Source organism: Papio anubis, chromosome X (genome assembly GCF_008728515.1).
Source record: "Papio anubis isolate 15944 chromosome X, Panubis1.0, whole genome shotgun sequence".
Taxonomy (NCBI): domain Eukaryota; kingdom Metazoa; phylum Chordata; class Mammalia; order Primates; family Cercopithecidae; genus Papio; species Papio anubis.
The window spans coordinates 120,688,089-120,713,065 of record NC_044996.1 but is presented as its reverse complement, the minus strand read 5'-3'; the positions used below and the strand labels follow the sequence as shown (position 1 = coordinate 120,713,065).

Below are 24,977 nucleotides of genomic sequence, written 5' to 3'. Positions count from 1 at the left end.
TTTTGCACCTTAGTTTTCTCTCTCCTTCCAACCACATACACAGAGACTTTTTGCTCAGTGGACGTTTTGAACTTCAGCAGTGACCTCCTAAGAGTAAGGATACTTGACTACTTAACCACAATAACATTATCATGATATCTAATATATTGTCTATATTAAAAGTTTCCCAATTAGCCCAATAGTATCTTTTAAAGCTATTTTAAAAAATGCAGAATCCATTTTAGTTTTCATGTCTCTATAGTCTTTTTTTAACGTAGAACGGCAACACCCGCCCCCCTCCCCGCTGCCGCCCTGGCCTCTTTTTGTCTTTCATGACATTGATTTTTAAAGGGACCAGGCTGTTTGTTTTGTTGAATGTCCCACAATCTGAGTTTTACCTGACTGCTTCGTTGTGCTTAGATTTGGGTTAAATATTTTGGCAACAATAAATATTTATAAATAAATGCTTTGTTTTTGTTAAGACCTACAATATAAAATTCTTCCAATCGTTCATATCAGGGGCATATGATGTCACTTGTACCATTATTGTTGATACTAAGTTTGATCTTTTGGTTAAGATGATATTTGTCAGATTTCTTCCTTGTAAAGCTACTTTCCTCCCTTTTGTAATTAATGCAAAATAGGGGGTGATAATTTGAGACCATGTGTATATTCCATTTCCCCATGAATTTTTACCCGGTGCTTTTAGCATCTATTGTTGATCCTTTCCCTTCTTTTAAAAATTATTGCTTCAGACTCATGTATTTCTAAAAGATTTACTGTTATAATTCAGCAGCAATTATTATCATTTTTCCTTTTTATGTTCAAATTATCCCAGATTTGGCTGGTAAGAGCCCCTTTAAGCCACCTCCTGTGTTCTTTTGACATGGCTCCATCAGTCTTTGAGCATTTCCTTGCTCTCTGGGCTAAGAGGATAAGATGTTCCAGGTTTAGCTTGTATTCTTCCTGCCCTAGACGTGGAACCAACCATTTCTCCCAAGAATCCTGGTTCCTTTTAGTGGGGAATGGTGTCCAGATATGGGAGATGGATGTGCTCATTGCTGTTGGAGTGTAATGGCTTCTAGGCCCTTTCAGTGAACAGAACAAGGAAATTATATATATGTCATGAGTTCATACGGATATATTTGATTGGTTGAAATGTAACATCACTGGATTCTTTATCTTCCCAATTCTATATTTGTATCTGCCTTCACCCTCAATGAAAACCCATGTCTTCTAAAATATACACAAAATAATGTCAGAATCACTAAATCATTATCTGTACTAACAACCTTTCTAAGTAAAGTTTATGATTTCTGTACAGTTTTATTTGTTCTTGGTATATATCCTAAGGGTCTGTAGTCAGACTATAGTGTTCAGAAGCTATGTAATTCTTTAGTGTGTGTTGTATTAATTTACTGCATAGGTTCATTTTCTGTTTGTATTCAAATTTCAGTTTTAAAAAATCCTTTAAATTTTGCTTCTGAATATTGTAAAACATTTATATGTTTTAAAAATGAAAATCAGTAACTTTTAGTTTCTGGTTTATTACAAAAAATAAGCATATGTGTATTTTTTCTATGTGTGATATTCTTTATTCTTCATTCATTTATTAGTTAAATTAGAATATGTGAACCATCTTCCTGGTTCTGCCAACCTGTATAATGTGGAAATTTTCTACACTGGTACCATTTGGTAGCAGTGTGGCTAATTGTGTATTTCTAGTTTGTGTGAGTCCATGAAGAAGAGAATGAGCTCATGTGCCACTTTCATTTCCCTGAACTGAGGAGGCCTATGTTAGAGTTATGGTTCTGTTGTTAATTGTCTGTGTCATCTTGAACTAATCCCATTACCTATCTGGACTTGAGTTTTTGTCAGCTGTAAATTAGGAGGTTGGACTGGACAGTGAGCTTCTCAAAGAAAGGACTCATGTCCTGGTAATCTCAGTGCTAATCACGGTAGTGGACTCAAAGTAAGTATGTAGTTTTGTTGAATAAACAATCCATCTCTGTGTTTCCATAGTCATCGTATTATCTCTTCCGAGTAATACGTTAGTGAAAAGAATGATTTGATCCGGAAAAGAGCTAGTCTTAGAAATTTTTGTTTCGTGCTTTACCACCACCATTCACCCACAAGTCCCCACTGTTTCAGTGTCCCTTTCTAGGAGCCCAGTAAAGGTCACAAGATCCTAGGAAGGAAAATGGACTTCTGCAACGCACTTTAAAGACTTACAAGAAATTACTGAGTTTTGCTTAGAAGTAAAAAGTCAAAGCTTTATGGTGTGGATCTAATTCCTGGCATGTTTTCAAACAGAAAAATGGCCGGGTGCGGCGGCTCACGTCTGTAATCCCAGCACTTTGGGAGGCTGAGGTGGGGCAGATCACCTGAAGTCAGGAGTTCAAGACCAGCCTGGCCAATATGGTGAAACCCCATCTCAACTAAAAATAGAAAAATTAGTCGGACGTGGTCGTGGGCGTCTGTAATCCCAGCTACTTGGGAGGCTGAGGCAGGAGAATCTCTTGATTTCTTCAACCCGGGAGGCAGAGGTTGCAGTGAGCCAAGATCGTGCTACTGCACTCCAGCCTGGGTAACAGGACAAAACAAAACAAAACAAAACCACAGAGAAAAATATCAACCAAGTCCCAATGAAGAAAAATCAGCAGGAAAATGCAATAAAACAAAACAGAAACACTAAACTGTGGAAGAATTCCACCTCAAATGTTTACTTGTATTCATCTTTTTATCCTTCTGTCTAAATCCTACTAACCTACAATGGTGAGATTAAAGCCCTCTCATGAAGCCTTCCTTGCTATTCAAACCTCTGTTGACTTCCTCTGTTCATACACTGTCAAGACCTGAATTTTATATACTAAGCATTTTGACTATTATATTCTGTTTTCAAAGTACTCCAGATGATACAGATCTCCTGTCTCACATTTTTCACAAATGTCCTACAAACCTTTTCACAATATTAGGCCTATGGAAATACTTTTTTTTTTAACTACGGTAAAATACACGTAACATAAAATTTACCATGAGTGACATTTAGTATATTCACAGTGTTTGCAACCATCACCATCATCTTGTTCCAGAACATTTTCATCATCCAAAATGGAAGCCCCATATCCATTAGCAGTCACTCCCCAATCTCTCTTCCCCCAGAGCCTGACAACCATTAATCTGCTTTCTATCTTTATGGATTTGCGTATTCTGGACATTTTATATTTCATATAAATGAATCATGCAGTATTTGATCTTTTGTGTCTGGCTTCTTTGACTTAGAAGATTTTCAAGTACGTTATAGCATGTATCAGTACTTCATTCCTTTTTATTGCTAAATAATATTCTGTGTGGATGTACTATGTTTTGTTTATTCATTAGTTGATGGACATTTGGATTGTTTCTACCTTTTGGCTATTGTACGTAGTGCTACTATGAACATTTATGTACTAGTTTTTGTTTGAATGCCTACTTTCAATTTTTTAGGGTACTAATCCAGGAGTGAAATTGTGTATGTTGTTCTTGTTGTTTTTTTTTTTTTTTTTAGATGGGGTCTCGCTCTGTCACCCAGGCTGAAGTACAGTGGTCCCTTCTTGGCTCACTGCAACCTCTGCCTCCCGGGTTCAAGTGATTCTCCTGCCTCACCCTCCTGAGTAGCTGGGATTACAGGCATGCACCACCACGCCTGGCTAATTTTTGTATTTTAGTAGAAATGGGGTTTCACCATATTGGTTAGGCTGGTCTCGAACTCCTGACCTCGTGATCTGCCCGCCTCGGTCTCCCAAAGTGCTGGAATTACAGGTGTGAGCCACCGCGCTGGTGTGTATATATATTTTTATTTCCTTTTCTTTCTTTTTTTTTGGAGACAGATTCTTTCTCTGCCCTTCAGGATGGAGTGCAGTGGTGTGATCTCAGCTCACTGCAGCCTCTGCCTCCTGGGCTTAAGCTATCCTCCTCCCTTAGTGTCGCGAGTAGCCAGGACTACAGGCGCGTCCTCCCACGCTCGGCTAATTTTTGGAATTTTTAGTAGAGACAGAGTTTCGCCATGTTACCCAGGCTGGTCTCAAACTCCTGGGCTAAAGCAGTCTGCCCACTTTGCCCTCAGAAAGTGTTGGGATTACAGGCATGAGCCACGGTGTCCAGCCCCTTCTCTTTCTTAAACAAAAGATAATGTTATAGGGGTTTTGTACTTTGCTTTTTTCACGTAGCAAGATGTCTTGAAAATCACCCCATATTAGAACATAGAGAGCTTGCTTTTAATTATTTATTTCTATGTAGCTGCATAGTATTCCATGATAGGGATTGCACCATAGTTTATTCAGTGGTTTCCTTGGAAGGACATTTAGATTATTTTGAGTAATTTGCTATTATAATGCCACATCCAATAACTCTGTGCATATGGTGTTTTCCTCAGAAAAAATTCCCAGAAGTGAGATTGCTGGCTCAAAGAGTAGCTTCACGTAATTTTTTTTTTTTTGAGATGGAGTTTTGCTCTTGTTGCCTAAGCTGGAGTACGATGTCGCGATCTTGGCTCGCTGCAACCTCTGCCTCCTGGGTTCAAGTGATTCTTCTGCCTCAGCCTCCTGAGTAGCTGAGATTACAGGTGCCCGCCACAACACCCGGTTAATTTTTGCATTTTTAGTAGAGATGGGGTTTCACCATGTTTGCCAGGCTGGTCTCAAACTCCTGTCCTGAGGTGATCCACCCGCCTCGGCCTCCCAAAGTGCTGGGATTACAGGTGTGAGCCACGACGCCCAGCCCACTACACATAAAATTTTACTAGCTATTGCCTAATTCTTCATAGGACTTATCCCATTTTACACTTTCATGAACAATGTATGAATGTCTGTTTCCCTACAGCCTTACTAACAGAGTGTTTTCAAGCTTTTGAATTTTCGCCACTCTGATATGTGAGAAGTGGCATTTCAGTGTGGTTTTCATTTGCTTTTTTTTTTTTTTTTTTTGAGACTGAGTCTCACTTTGTCACCCAGGCAGGAGTGCAGTGGTGCGGTCTCAGGTCACTGCAACCTCCACCACCTGGGTTCAAGCAATTCTCCTGCCTCAGCCTCCAAAGTAGCGGTGACTACAGGTGTGTGCCACCATGCTTGGCTACTTTTTGTATTTTTAGTAGAGATAGGGTTTCACTATGTGTTGGCCAGGCTGGTCTTGAACTCCTGACCTCGTGATCCGCCCGCCTCGTGGCCTCCCAAAGTGTTGGGATTACAGGTGTGAGCCACCGTGCCCAGCCTCATCTGCATTTCTTTTACATATGAAATTGATCATCTTTTCATAAAACATAACTATTTATATATGTTTGTGTTTACTGCCTGCTTTACTTTTGGGCTTTTTATCTTTTAATTTTTTAAAAGTTCTTTGTCAGGAAAATTGGTCCTTTATCTGTGATATATATTGCAAAAATTTTTATTCATTTTTTTTAACTTGATTTTCTTTTTTCTTGGTTTTTCTTTTTACACCAATTGTGGTGTAATTGAATTTATCATTTTTTTTCTTGCAAGTGGATTCTGAGTCATAGAAAGAGTTTCACTGCACCCAGATTGCAAAGGAATTGCTTTTTAAAAGGTTTTTGTAAAGTTTCATTTTTAAAAATTTTGATTTGTGATCCATTTCGTATTTATACTGGTTTACTTCTTTACAAATGGCTAGCCAACACTACTTAATAAAGTCCATCTTTTCCTTAGTGATATGGGTTGCCACCTTCATTATATATTAAATTTCCATAAGTAATTGGGTCTTATTCTGGACTTTATGTTCTGTGTCATTTGGTCTATTTGTATGCCACTACCACATTCTTTTTTTTTATTTTTTATTTTTTATTTTGAGACGGAGTCTTGCTCTGTCACCCAGGCTGGAGCGCTGGAGTGCAATGGCGTGATCTTGGCCCACTGCAACCTCTGCCTCACAGGTTCAAGCGATTCTCCTGCCCCAGCCTTCTGAGTAGCTGAGATTACAGGCACACGCCACCATCCCTGGCTAATTTTTGTACTTTTAGTAGAGACAGGGTTTCAGCATGTTGGTCAGGCTGGTCTTGATCTCCTGACCTCGTGATCTGCCTGCCTCGGCCTCCCAAAGTGCTGGGATTACAGGTGTGAGCCACCATGCCTGGCCCACCACATTCTTTCAATTATTCATTGTCAGCTTGTTTTGAGATCAAGACTATTCTGGGATGAATCAGAGAGCGAGAGTAAAATTGACGGTATTAGAGAAGTTTGTAGGTGATTTACACATGGCATAAGAGAAAACATGGCAAAAGTTTTGTTTGTTTGTTTTTTTGAGACGGAGTCTTGCTCTGTTGCTAGGCTGGAGTGCAGTGGTGCGATTCTGGCTCACTGCAATCTCACCTCCCGGGTTCAAGTGATTTCCCTGCCTCAGCCTCTCGAGTAGCTGGGACTACAGGCATGCCGCACCACGCCTGGCTAATTTTTTGTATTTTAGTAGAGACGGGGTTTCACCATATTGACCAGGATGGTATGGATTTCCTGATCTGCCCGCCTTGGTCTTTTAAAGTGTTGGGATTACAGGCGTGAGCCACTGCACCCGGCCGGCAAAAATTCTTCTTTAATGAGCAGATAGATGTCTCTGTGCTGTTTAGTGTTGAGATGACATACTGTGTTTCTGGTTGCTGTTTCTCATAAAATAGAAATTAGGATGCCACCATGTCATAATTGGTAATCCCATTTCTTCATAGTTAAATTTTTTCCTATCAGATTCAGTATACCGCTAAAGAGATGATCTCATGAAGGCTACTAGGCTAATTTGTTGGTTCAAGATTAGCTTTATCTTTTTATTTCTGTGGGGAAAACAAAAAACCCCAAATTCTCACTTTTTTAAAAAGCTTTTTATTCATATTAACAATAGCAATTAAGCAGTCACACTTAAGTTGTGCTAATATTTAACTGGTATTTCATTAGTTTCTATAAAAACATTTAGCCCAAGTTTTCTTGAATTAAACTCATTTAAAATATTTTTTCCTACATATCTTGTATAAAATCTCATAGTTTTGTATTTTTTTTAAAATTTTTTTTGAGACGGAGTCTCTCTGTGTCACCCAGGCTAGAGTGCAGTGGTGCGATCTCAGCTCACTGCAAGCTCCACCTTCCAGGTTCACGCCATTCTCCTGCCTCAGCCTCCTGAGTAGCTGGGACTACAGGTGCCTGCCACCATGCCCAGCTAATTTTTTTTTTGTTTTTTTTTTTAGTAGAGATGGGGTTTCACCGTGTTAGGATGGTCTCGATCTCCTGATCTCGTGATCCGCCCGCCTCGGTGCCCCAAAGTGCTGGGATTACAGGCGTAATGTATTTTTAATTCTTAACATTTTTCTTCCCGATAGAGATCAAGTGACTAGGCTTTTAGTTTTCCATTTTGATTTTTGCTGATGCATGTTTCTAAATAATTCATATTCCAATAGGAAAAGATGGTAAAGCACGCAACAAAGACAAGAGGAATGTAAAGAAGCCCGCAGTGACAAAACCGAACAATATTAAGTCAATGTTCATTGCTTGTGCTGGAAAGAAAACTGCAGATGTGAGTTTCATGGTTTCCTTATCTTTTGTATTTTCCTTTGTGAGGTGAATTTAATATTTGATTATACAGATAATAGGTGCTCTGTATATATTTGAGTAACATTTTTCCAATTTCACTCACTAAGTTGGATGTAGATTTCTAAGTGAATTAAGGTACCTCAGTGATTGGAACTTGGGAAACGGAAAAGAAAATTGAACAGAAAAGCTGAATTGAGAGTGTGTTTAATTTTAGTGAGTAGCAGGAAGATCATGGAATAAGGGTGAAAGTAGAGAACGGGAGCTATAGATGTAGGAATGATATATAGACAGGTGGTTGTTAAAATCTGTGAATGTAGATGAACACTCAGAGTGAGGAATGAAGAGGCAAGGACTAACTGGTTAGGTTCTTCCTTTCGTACACGTGTGTAGTTTTGGTGAGAAATTTAAGTGCAAGGCTTTCTCAAGTTACCTTTCTTTATCATTTCCAGAAAGCTGTAGACTTGTCCAAGGATGATCTGCTAGGTGACATTCTACAGGATCTTAACACTGAGGTAAATGAATCGCCAGGAGTTGTAAAATATGCAGGGGATATAGACTGAAGAAACACTCTAGTAATTATACAAAACAGACTATTGCCAGAATTTTTTTTTTTTTTTTTTTTTGAGATGGAGTCTCACACTGTCGCCCAGGCTGGTGTGCAGTGGTGTGATCTTGGCTTGTTGCAACCTCCGATTCCCGCGTTCTGCTTCCCTGATTCTCCTGCCTCAGCCTCCCCAGTAGCTAGGATTATAGGCACCTGCCACCATGCCCAGCTAATATTTTGTATTTTTAGTGGAGACTGGGTTTCACTATGTTGGCCAGGCTGGTCTCGAACTCCTTACTTCATGATCTGCCTGTCTTGGCCTCCCAAAGTGCTGGGATTACAGGCGTGAGCCACTGCACCGGCCTGTTGCCAGAATTTTTAAAAATGTAAGGACACCAACAAAAAACTCCCACCAAAATACAAAGAAACCCCCTTCAGGTTGGTTTTATCCCACCATTTTAGGTGAGTATTTCCAGGTGTTAGAGCTGTGTGATTATGTAGATAGGGATGTGTGGGTGTGTGTTTGAAGTAGTAGGAATATACCCAGGAGTCAGTTCTGTGAGTGCTCACTGCTGTGTTCAGTTGCTGTGGTGTATGTTCCCTAAATAGATTGAAGCCTGTCAATCTGCACAATCAGGTATAAGAGCCTTGTCTTGAATTCTGAGTGGGAATGAAGGAAGAGTGAGTGAACTATCCCTGATAGAACTCAAACAGGATTAGCTGCATCGTGAATTTGAAATTTGGCCATTTCCCATAAAGACTAAGCTCTCATTTAGAAGTGTACTTCTTTTGAAGTGACCATTAATTAAAATGACTTAACAACACCGCCATGTAGTTCTGTCTTGACAATTTTTAAATGTAATATTCTCAAAGGGTAAGTGAAAGTATGCTAAATTTTAAAAAGAAAAAATTGGGGAGGGGTAGATTTAATATCTATTTTAGTTTTCTTGTGATTTCTATAGTATCGTTGCTATAGTAACCACAGTACATGCACATAGATGGGAATGGGGAGGGGGGAAGGTAAAGAAAAGAAAGCTTTGCTTATTGGGCTTCAATGAGTGAAGAAGTATACTTTTTCTGTCTGTGGTAAACCAAGCATGGCAGTGAATATGTCTTACGTTTCCTTTTAGACACCTCAAATAACTCCACCACCTGTAACGATACTGAAGAAGAAAAGATCCATTGGAGCTTCACCGAATCCTTTTTCTGTGCACACCTCCACGGTAAAGTGTGTAGAGATACCTTCAATCTTTATTTATAGGATTGCTTTAAGCTTATTTTGTTGCTTTTCTATATGAGGGAAATACCTTTAAATTTGTTTTTGATTTTTGTTTTAAATTAGGACTCCCATTCAATTTATAGTTTCATGTATTTCAAAAATAGCATGTGCCTGCCTTTTTCATAGTAAATTTGCAGTAACTAGTGTGTGTTTATTATAGGTATTACAACTGTGGTAAATGCAATAATTTTCCTCCCAGAAGCAAGTATTTTTTTGTAAACCTAGGTAACAGTAAAATAATTGAAGCTGTTACATTAATAATACATAAAATCTTTTTATAAAAGGGAACTGTCATTATCTTTGGTCAGGGTAGGACAGTTGCATATTTTTAGTATGTAGGTCTAACTGACTAAATATTTAAAAACGTTTACAGGCAGTTCCTTCAGGAAAAATTGCTTCCCCTGTTTCCAGAAAGGAGCCTCCATTAACTCCTGTTCCTCTTAAACGTGCTGAATTTGCTGGTAAGTGTGATGTCAGGCAAGAATTGCAAGAGTGTTGAGTGGTTTCTGTCAAAGATGGAGGCCCCATGATGGAGGAGGTAGAAGAAATTTTGAAGGTATTGTGATGGCAAGTTTAAATGTGAAGATTTGAATTCATAAAAATTTCAGTAAAAGTTAAAAAACCCAATTTGGAGATTAAAGAGAAATGCAAACATAGTATAGAAAAGGGACAGGCTGCTATTTTAGTGTTGGATAAGCCTTTGTGCACCTTTGTGTGCCTTTGTGTCATGGCACTAGCACATGATAAGAATGTGTGATGATGCCTACAGGTGAGCCTATACAGGTGGAGAGTACAGAAGAAGAGCAGGAGTCAGGGGCAATGGAGTTTGAAGATGGTGACTTTGATGAGCCCATGGAAACTGAAGAGGTGCACCTGGAGCCTATGGCTGCCAAGGCTTGGGACCAAGAGAGTGAGCCAGCAGAGGAAGTGAAACAAGAGGCGGATTCTGGGAAAGGGACCATGTCTGACTTGTAAGAGCATTTTATGACTTTTCTGGCAAATAGGACTACAATTTTTCTGTTGGATTTTGAAAGGTTTTTGAAAATGTGATTTCTGCAGAGGAAGATTTCTCCCAGATGTCTCTTGTTGGGACATTGATCAAGAAGGTGATAGCAGTTTCTCAGTGCAAGAAGTTCAAGTGGATTCCAGTCAACTCCCATTGGTAAAAGGGGCAGATGAGGAACAAGTATTCCACTTTTATTGGTTGGATGCTTATGAAGATCAGTACAACCAACCAGGTAATCATACATAAGGTTAACTGTATGCCTTTAACTCAGAGTAGGACCTTTCCCTTAAATATTTTATTTTTTGTTTCTTTTTGTGTTGTCTTTTTATTTAATCAATTTATTTCTGTTTTTTTTTTTCCTTCGTCCCTTAAATACTTGAGTGGTTGTAATTAGCTCAGGTCAGGCCCTGCCCTCACTTAACATGTATTGTAAGAGAGTGACATTCATTCATTGTAAAGTGAATGCGCCACCCTGATGGAGAGGAGCTATGGTGTGAATAATCCTTAAAGATGCTTATTCCAAACATCAGTTACATATGGTTTTGGAATGTGTGTTTGTAGTTCACTATTGATGCATCTGAAGTTACAGGAATGCACTTTAATTTAAAGGGAATCAGTCATTAATTTGTGTGTTTCTTCAGCAAATTTCAGTGCCTATTGTGTGCTAGGCACTGAGATGGGATGAATAAGCTGGACAAATTCCCTGCACTATAATGGAGCTTATGTTCTAGGAGGGTGGCAGTGGGTGGGGGCACATTAGCAGTAAATGAGATAAATTGATAAATGATGTAAAGAAAATTAGTTGGGCAATGGCCAGGGGAGGCTGTCTGAGGAAATGACCACTGGACTGAGATTTGAAGTATTTGCAGAGCTGATAAAAGGGCATTTCAGCTTAACGAGCCAGTACTAGCAAGGCCTAGAGGGAGGAAGGAAGAGGCCTGTGTGGTTGTAGCATAGTAATCAAGTGACAAGATTGGTATACAATGAAGCTGGAGATAAAGACAAAGGCCAGATAATATAGGACTCTGAAAACCTCTAAGGAGTTTGACTCTTCTAAGAGCAATGGGGAGGCATTGGAGGGTTTTAAGTACAGGGGGTGGTAGTCACATAATTGGGCTTACATTTTAACAGGAGCAGTGGTTTGTGTGTACGTGTGCACACACACGTGGAGGGATAGGCTGGTGTGGGGTAATGGGGAAGTGTGGAAGCCCTGGCGATCAGTCAGTCCAGGGCAGGGCTGCTAGTTACTTGGACCCTGGTGGCTGGAGAGGAGAGAAGTAAAGGCATTTGACATGTCTTTTGACACAAACTTGTTAATGGATTGGATGGGGGAGGTGACAGAAAGGAGGAATCAAGGATGATTTTTAGGTCATCCTAATGAGCTAATACTGTGAATTCTTGACTCACAAAAAGCTCGGAGGCTGTTCATTGTGGCTCTTTGAGCCCATCTTCATTGTGGGACTGTGCATTGCAAGATCTGTCGGATTAATGTTAAATACAGTAGGCACTCTTAAACAGAGTTGTCTTTATATAGATCCTTTTTTGGATCTGTGGTACATGCAAATAGTGTATTTTTCAAAGCAGTTTCCTGGAGGCTGTATCTAGTGAAAAGAGAGGGAGTACCTAGATGTCAGCAAAGCAAGCGTATGAGTAAATTGAAGGCCACATTTACCTTAGAGATAATCAGGCATTGACTTTAACTGGAAAAATGTTAATGATCTCTGGCAGGGGTGGGGACAGTCAGAAACATTAATATGCTTCTGCTTATCAAATATATATAAACTCTTGAGCCACTTGAGTAGCACACTGCCATGTGTTAGTTTCTTAGGAAAAGATATAATCAATTTTAGAAATGATATTTTAACCTACTTTAGGACAAAATGATTTGATTAGATCCCCTCACCTCTTTGACTACTTTGTTACTCTGTTGGAAGGCTGGCAAGTGTGATTACATGAGACTGAGCAGATGATTTCCCATCCATTGCTGAAACCCAGGGCTGCCCCATTGTACAACCTCAGGGAATACCATTTTCACGTGACCTTCCTGGAGCACAGCAGTGTGACTGGTATTACCTGGAGCTGGGCAGCACAGTGGCCTGGCTATCCCAGTATTACTCCCTGTGTTTTGCTGCATCTGCTTAATGCTGTATTTCATTCCCTATCTTGGTTAATGGTCCCATCAAAACTAGAAACCTGGGAGCCATCCTTGATTCCCTGCTCTTCTTCATTTCCCTTTCCAAGTCTGGTTAGTTTTCTCTGCCGAAAATGGACAACTTACCTTCTCTTTCTCCTCATATCTGCTACCCCGATCGCTTCTTGCCCACTGAAACAATTGCACCAGCCTCCTAATTGATCTCCTAGCTATCGTCCTCCACATCATTGCTAGAGGGACTGATCAGAAGGGCAATTCTGACCATGTCATTTCCTCATTAAAAAAAATCCTCGGTGGCTACTGCGTACAACATAAAGTCCAAACTCCTTAGCAAGGCCTCTGATGCCTGCTGTCTATGAATTTTGTTCCCTAGAAATAGTTCTCTGTATATACTTTGCTACTCTTTATACCTGTGTTCCTTTATTCATTATTTTTTGTCTGATTGGAATGCCCTCATTTGACTGATTCTTTAAAATTCAGCCCAGATGTTATCTTCTGGGAGTTTACCTAAACTTCCAGACGGGTCTAGGAGCACTTTCTCCTTGTGACTACATCATAGCCTTTCCCACTGTAGCATTTGTCCTATTATTTTGAAATGATCTGAGTCTGTGTTTTTCTTTGCCACAAAGCCTGTAAGCTCCTGGAGGGCTGGGATCTTTTATTTCCAGCATCCAGCAACAATGCCTTGCACATAGTAGGTGTTTAATAAATAGTTGTTGAAATAAACTGCACAGTGACTGACAGTCCTGTAGATGCAGGTGAAAAATTTCAGACTAATGTTGTATTTGCTACTATTACTGAGTTTGCATCTTAAAGCTTTGTAGCTTTGTGGGGTATGAGAATGCATAACACAAAGGTGAATGGTTCCCCACTCCCCTACAACCCCATGAAGTAAATACACCCATAAAGCTTCATATTGCCAGCGTCAATTGCCACGGATTAGAACCTTAAGAAGCAACAACCTTCTTTCTTATGTGAAAGTGAGTTGGTTATTTCTACGTTTTGTTTACTAGTTGATACTCTTAGTAAACAGAGTATTGTTTTGCAGGGTAAGGATCTAGAGCTGCATTGTCCACTGTGGTAACCGCCAACCACCTGTAGCTCTTTAAATTTAAGTAAATTAAAATGCAATACAAATTAACATTTATTTTCTTGGTCACTAGCCACATTTCAGGTGCTCAATAGCAACTGTGGCTAATAGCTACCATATTGGATGGCTCAGAAACAACAATTCCATCATCACAGAAATTTATTTCAACTAGTGCTGGTCTGTAGTGACAAGTGTTAGAAGATTGAAGCATTGAAGCACAGCTATATTTGCAAAGCAACCAGTTTATAATATATGGTGGTGTTGAGTTCCTGGTACTGAACATAGTCATGGATGGGCTTTTTCAACCAATATTGGAAAATATTTTGCAATTGAAAGAGATACTAATTTGTTATTGATCTGTCATGCAAATGCTAAGGCAGAATGAAATTTCTGGTGCTGGAGAAGGCCTCAGAGATCAGCTAGTCTAGTTATGCACTTAAGAAACTGAGGCTCCAAAAAATATAATAGCTCTTTAGTGGTAGAAGCTTGGGCTTCTCACCCTCAGTCCACTCTGCTGTTCTGGTTCCCTGGTACTTCTCAAGTTGTGTTCTCTCCTATGGCACATCTTTCTCTGTTATTGATGCCAATGGGTTAAATTAGATAGCTTAAAAAAACTCCTTTAATCTTAGAGGGTTGAACACTTTCATTGTGATAGCAGGTAATGATCACTGAGCTTTGGTGAAATCAATGCTGCTAATAAAAATGAAGCACTCCAAAATACCCTGTTATTGTTTCTCACTTTCTAACAGATTCTAAGTCAGTCAGTTGTTGCTGAATGCTCCATAATTATGAAAAGAATCTTACTCTTTGCATATGGGAAGATATCCTGTCTTCATTATGACTTTTTCAAGGTTGAATAATCCTGACTGCACCTGGTTTCAGCTAGTAACTTTAGGGGGAATGTAATCTTTGTTTACCATGATCTTTTTTGTGGCAAATGAGGCATAAACAGTGTCAAATGTGTTGCATGAAGTGTGATATTAGTTTGACTGTAAAATGAGCTATTTGAATCTTTGAATCCAATATTAGGGTCTTTATTTTTCTTTGCATGGCATTTTGTTTTTCCATCTTTAACTGTTGTGAGGATGACTTTTAATTTTCTGAGTTACTGTGATATTTTTTCTTTTTTAATGTTCCCATAGTCCTTCCTTCCCTCTCCCTCCCCATCTACCCTCCCTGTTACCCCCCTAAGCTGAAAGTCTCAGAACTCTTGTAGGAATTTTAATCATCTATGGGTGCAGCACACCAACATGGCACATGTATACATATGTAACAAACCTGTGCGTTGTGCACATGTACCCTAGACCTTAAAGTATAATTAAAAAAAAGAATTTTAATCATCTACAGAAATGAAAATTCTTAGATCGTCTTATTTCTACCAGGATGTGTGACAAAAGGAGTCACTGATGAGTAGTCTTTGAAACTGGGGTAATTGGCCTTTGCATGTGCCAGAATTTTCTTAGTGTCTCAGATAAATGGCTGTGTTGAGTGGCTTTGTTGATTACTGCTGTCTAATTATTCAGGGAGCCCAGGATTTTGCACAGTGACCATCTCCTGGGTTGACTAACAAATGTTTGCAGTCTGTTCTTAGTGGCCAATTTTCATAAACAGTGATTTGATGTCTTAAAAGGCATGGTTTTACTTTATGGTATTCATTCCTTAGGGATCTCAAAAGGAGAGCATCTACTGATTTGGTTACTAAACCATTTGTTAAACTGAAATAGAATAGAAAGGAACATTCTAAACACTACCTAGTTAGACATCCTAAGTAGCTGTGAGGTAGAAAAGGTGAAATAGTAGTCCCTATTGTGAGATATTTATTATTATATGGAATAAGAAATATGAGATAAATTATGTTTTTCCTAAACACAGTTTTACATATAGAAAAACACTGATGCACTAGTTATCCTGATACATGAATATTGGTTTTCATAGGTAAATACAAGTGCTAAAACATTATAAATATATTCTCAGATCTGTAAGTTCTCACAAGAGGCTTAATTATGAGATTTGTTGAAAAATCCTTGTGTTTGTTTCTCTTTTTTTTTTTTTTTTTTTTTTTGAGACAGGGTTTTGCTGTGTTGACCAGGCTGGTCTCAAACTCCTGAGCTCAAGTGATCCGCCCACCTTGGCCTTCCAAAGTGCTGGGATTACAGGCATGAGCCACCATGCTCGGCCTGTTTTCTTTCTCTTAATCTGTATAATCCTGATTGTGGGGAAGGTGTTTATGCCAAGTTAGAGAATCATTCTGTCTCCTGTCCTCCCAGTGGTCATACATTGTACCATTGTGTTAGTGTAGTATGGCATCAGTACTGAGTAAAGAACTGGTCTTGGGGAGTGGGGAAATGGATATATTTGCTGTCAAAATGAGTTACCATGAAGGTATAAATGTGTGGACACATTCAGTGAGCCTCTATATTGCTCCTTTAATTAGGTGACATTGAAATGTTTCTTTTCTCGTGATTTTCACTTATTTCAGGTGTGGTATTTCTGTTTGGCAAAGTTTGGATTGAATCAGCTGAGACCCATGTGAGTTGTTGTGTCATGGTGAAAAATATCGAGCGAACGCTTTACTTCCTTCCCCGTGAAATGGTAAACATTAGTGATTAGCTTTTAGTTCTCAATAGTTGAATCTGCCACATATTCTGTGTTTTGCATCCAGCTCTCTATCTTTCAATAGGGCTACAAATTCTCTACAATCCTGATGCTTCTTTCTTGCTGCTCGCCGAGTGACCACTGATGGTCAGCAATTCTATTAGAGGTTGGGAAAAGTAGAAAAATTAAAGTAGAACTCAGTTTTTCAACTTGTTAGAGTATAAAAGCTTCTGAGTTTTAGTATATAATGCTTTCTTTCCCTCACTCCTCATTTCCATGATAATCAGGGTTGGAACTATAAGGTTCTAAAATGTGACATGGCATTTGGCCCAGTTTTCATGGTTTTGCTGCATAGACAGCAGTGATATTCCCGCCATTGCCATTTATTAACAAGTTCAATTCTATTTGCTTCTCCTTTTTGTTTTGTTTTGTTTTTTTTTTTGTTTTTTTTGAGATGGAGCCTAGTCCTGTCGCCCAGGCTGGAGTGCAATGGCACAATCTCAGCTCACTGCAACCTCTGCCTTCTGGGTTCAAATAGTTTTTCTGCCTCAGCCTCCCGAGTAGCTGGGATTACAGGTGCCCGCCACCACGCTGAGCTAATTTTTGTATTTTTAGTAGAGACAGGGTTTCACCATGTTGGTCAGGCTGGTCTCAAACTCCTGACCTCAAGTGACCCACTTGCCTCAGCCTCCCAAAGTGCTGGGATTACAGACGTGAGCCACCATGCTCGGTCTGCTTCTCCTTTTTTATTGGGACTTAACATCCCCATTTCCCTCTCCGCCCCTCCCCATGTCAGTTGAACTGTGGAGTCTCTTGGTCAGGATTTACAATACTTATTCTTCCATTTTGTAGACTTGATCATCTTTATTGCTGATTTGTTTTTATTATCCCATTGGGAGGAATTGGGCATTTGGTTTAGTACATTTTTTGGGTCTGTTTGTATCTTTGAACTTATCTGTAAGACTGCTATTAAATGTTTAAGTGGGTGAGGATGAAAATTGATATAGACGTGGGTTTTTGGTGGTTGAGAAGATCATTTATGTATAGATGCTTTTTTCCCCTCTGTCCCCCTCTCTGGGATAACAGAAAATTGATCTAAATACGGGGAAAGAAACAGGAACTCCAGTTTCAATGAAGGATGTTTATGAGGAATTTGATGAGAAAATAGCAACAAAATATAAAATTATGAAGTTCAAGTCTAAGGTTTGTATTTGGGGATGTTTTTTTCCAACTCTGTTTGTTGTTTATTTTCTGATATAGCAAATAGTTATTGTATATTTTCTTTGTGTAAAATGCTTTCTGTGCGGCTATAATTTATTGAATGGAAATTTCATAGGTATGAATGTAAAAACAGTATATTAGATTTGCAAAAATATTTTTTCTTTCTCTTTAAACTGCTTATAAAATAATGTTTATTAGTTTGAATAGAAAGATAATCCATAGCAAATTAATTGCCTCTGGTGCTTGTAACATGTCTTGTGCTCTCATTCCCAAGTGGAGAAGAAACTGCTATGATCTCGTTTGTATTCGTTGTTGCCAAGATGTTTTGGTTAGAAAGTTAAGTAAGGTTTTATTTTTAAAAATCAGGGACTGTGATACAGTCTGATAGAATGAAAATCTCCGGTTCATTTGCTAGTTATGATAAATTGTCCTGATTGTAGTGAGATATTGATGCCTTTGGCCATAATTGTGGGGGCTATAGCCTGCTCAAAATACTGGCTATTAATAATGATCACAGGGAGGATTGAGTTACTGAAGATAAGGCTAACAGTATTAACTATTTGAGTTTTGAATTGTGGCTGATGGGTCAAGTCTTTACAATTCTAGAAGCAATTGTGATATACTGGTGAAGAGCATAGGTGCTGAGGCCAGACTGCTTGTGCTTTAAGTCCTAGCCCTACTGTTTAATAGCGTGTAACTTGGACAAGTGCCAAATGACTTTTTTTTTTTTTTTTTTGATGGAGTCTTGCTCTGTTGCCCAGGCTGGAGTGCAGTGGTGCGATCTTGGCTCACTGCAACCTCCACCTCCCTGGTTTAAGCAATAATCCTGCCTCAGCCTCCTGAGTAGCTGGGATAACAGGCACATGCCACAGTGCTTGGCTAATTTTTTTTGTAGTTTTAGTAAAGATGGGGTTTCACCATGTTGGCCAGGCTGGTCTTGAATTCCTGACCTCAAGTGATCCGCCCGCCTCAGCCTCCCAAAGTGCTGGGATTACAGGCGTGAACCACCGCGCCCAGCTGAATGACTTCTTTGTGCCTGTTTCTTCATCTGAGAAATAGGGCCCTATTTCAACAGTTCCCGAAAGGGTTAAATTCATTAATTCATATTAGATGATTACAACAGTCCTTGCCAGATAGCCAACACTCAGTAAATATAAACTATAATTATAATGCTAATTATTATTCTAGCAAGATGGAGTTGCTTAATATCAAATAGTAGCAAATCATTTAATGCATTAACATTGTAAAAAATTTTAATCTTTTATTGCCCCTCTTGAATGCAAATATTTCTGAGTTCTGTAGTGTCCAAGATGAGTCCTTTTAGCATTTTGACACTCGTCGTTTTAGTTCCACTTGAAAGAGGAAAGGGTACCTTTTTGGCTTTATTTACCTTTGTGTTCCATAAGAATTCTTGATGATTAAATACAAGAGCATGTATTGTATGTGTAATACTGGTTAGTTTGTGAAAAGTTTTTGTCTTAAGGATTTTTTAAAATATCTACTTACCCAGCCAGTGGAAAAGAACTATGCTTTTGAGATACCTGATGTTCCAGAAAAATCTGAGTACTTGGAAGTTAAATACTCGGTAAGTCAAACAAAGAAAATTACTGGGTTTTGCTTGAGAATGACATTTTTCTGTTTTTGAACTTTCAACTGACTTTAAATTACAAGTATTGGTAGGGCTTCTCAAGCTCACAGTTCATTGAGGTGGATTTATAGTAATGAATAATTGAAATGGATAAAATTAAGTATATAGACTACAGGTTACACTGCCTTTCTCTGCTTTCGAGTATGCATCTTTAAATAAATAAGTTGAAACAGCACGAGTGTTTGTCAAGTGGAAAGAATGCCACACGATGGAGTTGGATATCATTAGTCTGTTGAAGTGTCCCTTATGAGCAGTGGAAAGGTGAGAGAGGAGTGTCAGTAGCATTGCTATAGTGCTGCTCTTGGTCCTGTGACAGGCAAGGTCATTGCTATGGGATGCAATTAACTTCGGACCTTAACCTCTTTTTTTTTTTTTTTTTGAGCGGATCTCGCTCTGTCACGGGCTTTGGGGCAGTGGCGGATCTCAGCTCTGCAAGCTCCGCCTCGAGGTTCGCCATTCCTGCCTCAGCCTCCCGAGTAGCTGGGACTGAAGCCGCCACCTCACCCAGCTAGTTTTGTATTACAGTAGGAGACCCAGTTTCACCGTGTTAGCCAGGATAGTCTCAATCTCTGGCCATCATTGATCCGCCCGTCTCGGCCTCCCAAAGTGCTGGGATTACAGGCTTGAGCCGCCGCGCCTGGCCCCTAACCTCTTTTTACCTGTGTGCTAGTGTTTTGTTCCCACAACGTTGGAAAAGAAAAACTTTTTTTTTTTTTTTGAGACGGAATCTCACTCTGTCACCCAGGCTGGAGTGCAGTGGCACGATCTCGGCTCACTGCAAGCTCTGCCTCCCGGGTTCACACCATTCTCCCGTCTCAGCCTCCCGAGTAGTTGGGACTACAGGCACCTGCCACCACGCCCGGCCAATTTTTTGTATTTTTGGTAGAGACGGGGTTTCACTGTGTTAGCCAGGATGGTCTCGATCTCCTGACCTCGTGATCCGCCTACCTCTGCCTCCGAGAGAAGAAAAACTTAAGAACTATTTCTGACAGTGGTGATGAAAAGTATTTTCAATAAGTTCCACTCTATTGCTTTCATTCTTCTAATGGAGTGGTACTTACTTGGCTATTCTTTATCAGTAAGGCATGTACAGCTCTGGACAGAAATTCTCTTTTGAGGGAGCTTCTTGGCCTATTTTTCTTCTAATGGGTGTCATCAAGATGCATTATTTTGTCATTGTGAATTGGTTTTGTTTCCTACTGTGAATTGTTTTGGATTTCATTTGTGGCAAATTACGTTTCATATGTATCAAAGGGGTTTCTTCTGTGCTTCATAGAGAGGCTTTTGTTTATTTCAAATATAGACTTTGGAAAATGCAAAGTAATAGTTTTAAACAAAAAGATTTTTTTTTTTTTTTTTGCCTTTTTCAGGCTGAAATACCACAGCTTCCTCAAGATTTGAAAGGAGAAACTTTTTCTCATATATTTGGGACCAACACATCTAGCCTGGAACTATTCTTGATGAACAGAAAGATCAAAGGACCTTGTTGGCTTGAAGTAAAAAGTCCACGTAAGGAAAAAAATATGCTCAGAATGCTGAATAGATTGCTGATAGATGTGGTTTTTAAAAGGGAAGTTAGGAAATTGATCTATTTATTTTAATGTGTCTACTTCCTTTTCTGTTTGTTTCTTCAGTTTTCCTTGAGTGAGTATAGGGAGTACATTTGGAATCACCTTATCTCTGTAATGCCTGGCAGTTTAGTCTGAGGGAGGCCTTAGTTTGGGGTGCATCCCTCATTATGCTGTTATTCATATGTACTTCTGACCTGGCTGATGTGGCCCAGCTGTTCTGCATAGTGAACTGCTGACCTTTGAAGGAGGAGAATCGCTATTCAATATAGATAGTGCATGTTTGGCCTGTTACCTGATGTTTTTCAGTAATTGCTTCTATGATAGTCTGCTTTGTCTTAAAAATGTTTCATGATTCCTCTAAGGCAGTGTTTCAGTTTTTTTAAAACCTATTTTGAGTCCTGGATTCTTCGGAGAATCTGATGAAAGCTATAGACCTCTTTCCCAGGAAAATGAACATATGTACACACACGTGAGGATTTGCATACAACCCAGTAATGTGGCTTATTTTTAGTTAGATGTTATAATATGTCATTCTTATTAGAAGGCAGAGTTGAAGAATATGCCAGTTAATGACAGATGTCTTAATTATAGTAGTTTTTCTTTTTCAGTAAATAGCTATTGATCTGTTGTATCTATTCTTTTTCAGAGCTCTTGAATCAGCCAATCAGTTGGTGTAAAGTTGAGGCAATGGCTTTGAAACCAGACCTGGTGAATGTAATTAAGGATGTCAGTCCTCCACCGCTTGTCGTGATGGCTTTCAGCATGAAGACAATGCAGAATGCAAAGAACCATCAAAATGAGGTTTAAAAAATAGGACAGATTTTGTACCCATGCCTTAGATGCGATACTTGCCTGAACTTGCACAGCTTTGCTTTAAGAGAAAGTTGTTCTTTTTGGAGGGGAAAGAATACTAATTCACTACTAAACTCTTATTATAGAGAATGAATTGAATTTGTCTAGTGTTGGAGTTCTTTCTTAAAGACTTAGATTGCTGAACTTATTTTTGTCTATTAAATTTTTTACTTAGGAAAACTTCAAATGGACACAGACAGAATAATAAAATGAACTCCCCATAACAATCACTCATATTCAGCAATTAGCAAGATTTTGTCACACTTGGTTATTTCTCTCCTTTTTTTGTCTTCTTGAAGTATTTTAAAGCTAGTCTCAGACATTGTGTCATTTTCCCTGTGAACTTTGGTATGCTTCTCTCAAAATGTGGTATTTCTTATATAATACCCTTAGCACACCTAATAACATTAACAGTGACTCCTTGGTATAATCTAAAATACTCAGTCCATACTTAGATGACTCCGTCTCTCAAGATGCCTTTTAACACTCGGTTTGTTTGAATCAGGATTCACACAGGATTCACAGATGGTGTTTAATCTCTGTGCCTCTTGAATTTCTTTTAAATAGGAAGAACTCACTCCCACTCTCCAGTTTTTTAAATAACATTGAAAAATTAAAGAATCATTGTTGGTTGTCTCGTAGAATATCCCATTTTCTCTATTTATTTGCTTTGTTGTGGTGTCATTGGACTTTTCCTCTATACCAGGGGTTGGCAGGCAATGAGCTGTCTGTAAGCCAAATCCAGCCTGCTACCTATTTGTGTAAGTCAAGTTTCATTGGAAGACACCATGTCTACAGCTGCTTTTGCACTATGACAGCAGAGTTGAGTAGTAACACTGACCATATGGCCTGCAAAGCCTAAAATATTTACTGTCTGGCTCTTGAAAGAAAAAGTGTGCCGTTCCAGCCTTATCCTTCATATTTCCGCATACTATAAATGAGCTCTAAAGGATCAAATTAGATTCAGGTTCAACTTTTTTAGCCAAAATGCTTTATAGGTGATGCAGTGTACTTCATATTACATCATATCAGAAGACGCAATGTCTGGTTAAGCTGCTATTAGTTGACAAAGGCTGGGATCAATGGAAAAAAATAACCTGCTATTAGCGAGTCTGTGTCTGATTAGCGGCTGAATGAATGAGAACTATTGTAGTTCTCCATCAGCTTTTCATCTAAGGTTTTTTAACCTTGACACTACATGTATTTTGGGCTGGATAATTCTTTTGTGGAGTACCGTGCTGGGTATTGTAAGATGTTTAACAGTGTCCCTGGTCTTTACCTTCTAGATGCCAGTAGCATCCCTCCCCTCTAGTTGTGACAACCAAAAAATGCCTACAAACACATCATCAGATGTCCCAACGCCAGGGGATGTGTATGTGTATATAAAATTACCCCCAGTTGAGAACCACTGAGCTAATGGCTTCATTTATTAGTCGTTTTTGCTTGAATTAGTTATTTCATTAGGAGCTGTAAAATGGTGGTTTTTTATAATTCTGTCTATGGCTTTTAAGTTTTTCTATAAAATTAAATTTTTCTCTTTAGCCAGTATTATTTGGTTATGCCATAATGGTTTATTCAGGAAAGACAGGATAAATGCTTACTTCTTTCTCTTTTATTGCCAGTTGTCCTAGTAGGAGGTTGGGACCTACATTACATGCAGTCGTGACTGATGCTTTATTTATTTATTTATTTATTTTTGTTGTTATGTTTTAACTTCCTAAGCCCTTTTAACATTGATAGGGATCTTTTTTAACAGCATTTTGTCAGTATTTTCACTCTAATTTTTTTTTTTTAGTTTGTGATTTGATATTTTTTTTTTTTTTTTTGAGACAGAGTCTCACTCTGTTGTCCAGGCTGGAGCGCAGTGATGTAGTCTCGGCTTACTGTGGCCTCTGCCTCCCAGGTTCAAGTGATTCTCCTGCCTCAGCCTCCCGAGTAGCTGGGATTACAGGTGTGGGCCACTATACCCGGTTAATTTTTAGTAGAGATGGAGTTTCACCTTGTTGCCTAGGCTGGTCTTGAACCCCTGACCTCACGTGATCTGCCCACCCCAGCCTCCCAAAGTGCTGGGATTACAGGTGTGAGCCACTGCACCTGACGTGATCTTTTAATAATAGTTAATACGTTAGATGGCCATAGTTAAGTGTTTGGGAGAAGTTTAATTAGTAGTTAGTTAAAATTTTAAAAAAGTATCCACCTCTAGTGTCCAGATTGAGGTTTCCAGTTTCCATTTTCTTTTTTTTTTTTTTTCTGAGACGGAGTCTTGCTGTCTTCCTAGGCTGGAGTGGAGTGCAGTGATGTGATCTCCACTCCAACCTCTGTCTCCTGGGTTCAAGTGATTCTCCTGCCTCAGCCTCCCGAGTAGCTGGAATTACAGGCATACACCACCACCATGCCCAGCTAATTTTTGTATTTTTAGTAGAGACGGAGTTTCACCATGTTGGCCAGACTGGTCTCAAACTCCTGACCTTAAGTGATCCACCCACCTTGGCCTCCCAAAGTGCTGGGATTACAGGCGTGAGCCACTGTGCCCGGCCCCATTTTCTAATAAAAGGAAATTGGGTTCTCTGGAGTAGTGGCTGATTCAGGGAAGGAAATGTCCAGGATGTCTGGAACATCTTATACCAGAAAGCAAGGACAGTATTAAAATCTACTGAAGATATGTCAAAAGGACTCAGGAATCAGCTTGAAGAGTCTTCTACTGAACAAAGATGGGACAATGTGAGGGTAAGAATAAGTTTAACAGATTGCAACACATCAGATCCATGAGTTCATAATGATATTGTCTGCAATGACACCACATTGATCACTTCTGAAGGAAGCTAGGGAACCAACTCATTTTGAAAACTGATAAAGGGATTGAATGAATAAGTTTTTTGACTTTTCTGAACGCATACTATACCTCAGCAACCAAATAATTGATGAGGGGAAGTTTCTCTTCATAGAAGGTTTCAGCTAATAAATGAAAGATAAATGGAATAGTACCACTTTGTAATTGCCGGTGAAATAATGGATCTAGGAAGTGATCACCAGTGGGTGCTTATATCTCTAAGGTAGAGATGAGCAGACATTATGTGCCTGTGCCTTTTGATAGAAGTAATCAGCACCTCTAAAGTATTCTTGCTCCAAAATTGAACCTGATTTTGATCAAGCTTTTAGACCTAACTATGAATTTATAGGCAGTGTGGAGACAGAAAAACAAGTTAAATGATGCTGTTGGGACACAAGCAGTGGAATCCATTCTATGGGGCACTCTCTAGGACAAACAGCCTGGTGTCTTTAACAAATAAATTGCAGGGGAATGACAGATGGGATAGGGTTGTATCTGTAGTTTTACATATCAACCATTACTAAGTATGGTCCTTATGTGGTGAATAAAATTGAGATAATTGGAAAATATGAAAATTTAAATTCTGCCTGGATAATTGATGATTTTAAGAAATTACTATTCTTGTAATTGTATTAGGTGAAATAATTGTGA

The 24,977-nt window shown here is 39.1% G+C and overlaps 1 protein-coding gene across 1 annotated transcript in view; it reads left to right on the top strand.

Moving 5' to 3' along the window:
- Positions 1-24,977, top strand: part of POLA1 (DNA polymerase alpha 1, catalytic subunit) — a 313,094-nt gene that overhangs the window by 10,898 nt on the left and 277,219 nt on the right. The window contains exons 5-15 of the mRNA XM_003917516.4: positions 7,406-7,521; positions 7,988-8,050; positions 9,213-9,305; positions 9,735-9,822; positions 10,131-10,332; positions 10,421-10,599; positions 16,089-16,201; positions 17,291-17,407; positions 18,936-19,010; positions 20,444-20,582; positions 21,291-21,445. Of these exons, the coding sequence (XP_003917565.1) occupies positions 7,406-7,521; positions 7,988-8,050; positions 9,213-9,305; positions 9,735-9,822; positions 10,131-10,332; positions 10,421-10,599; positions 16,089-16,201; positions 17,291-17,407; positions 18,936-19,010; positions 20,444-20,582; positions 21,291-21,445 (1,340 nt within the window). The remainder of the gene's footprint in view (positions 1-7,405; positions 7,522-7,987; positions 8,051-9,212; positions 9,306-9,734; positions 9,823-10,130; positions 10,333-10,420; positions 10,600-16,088; positions 16,202-17,290; positions 17,408-18,935; positions 19,011-20,443; positions 20,583-21,290; positions 21,446-24,977) is intronic.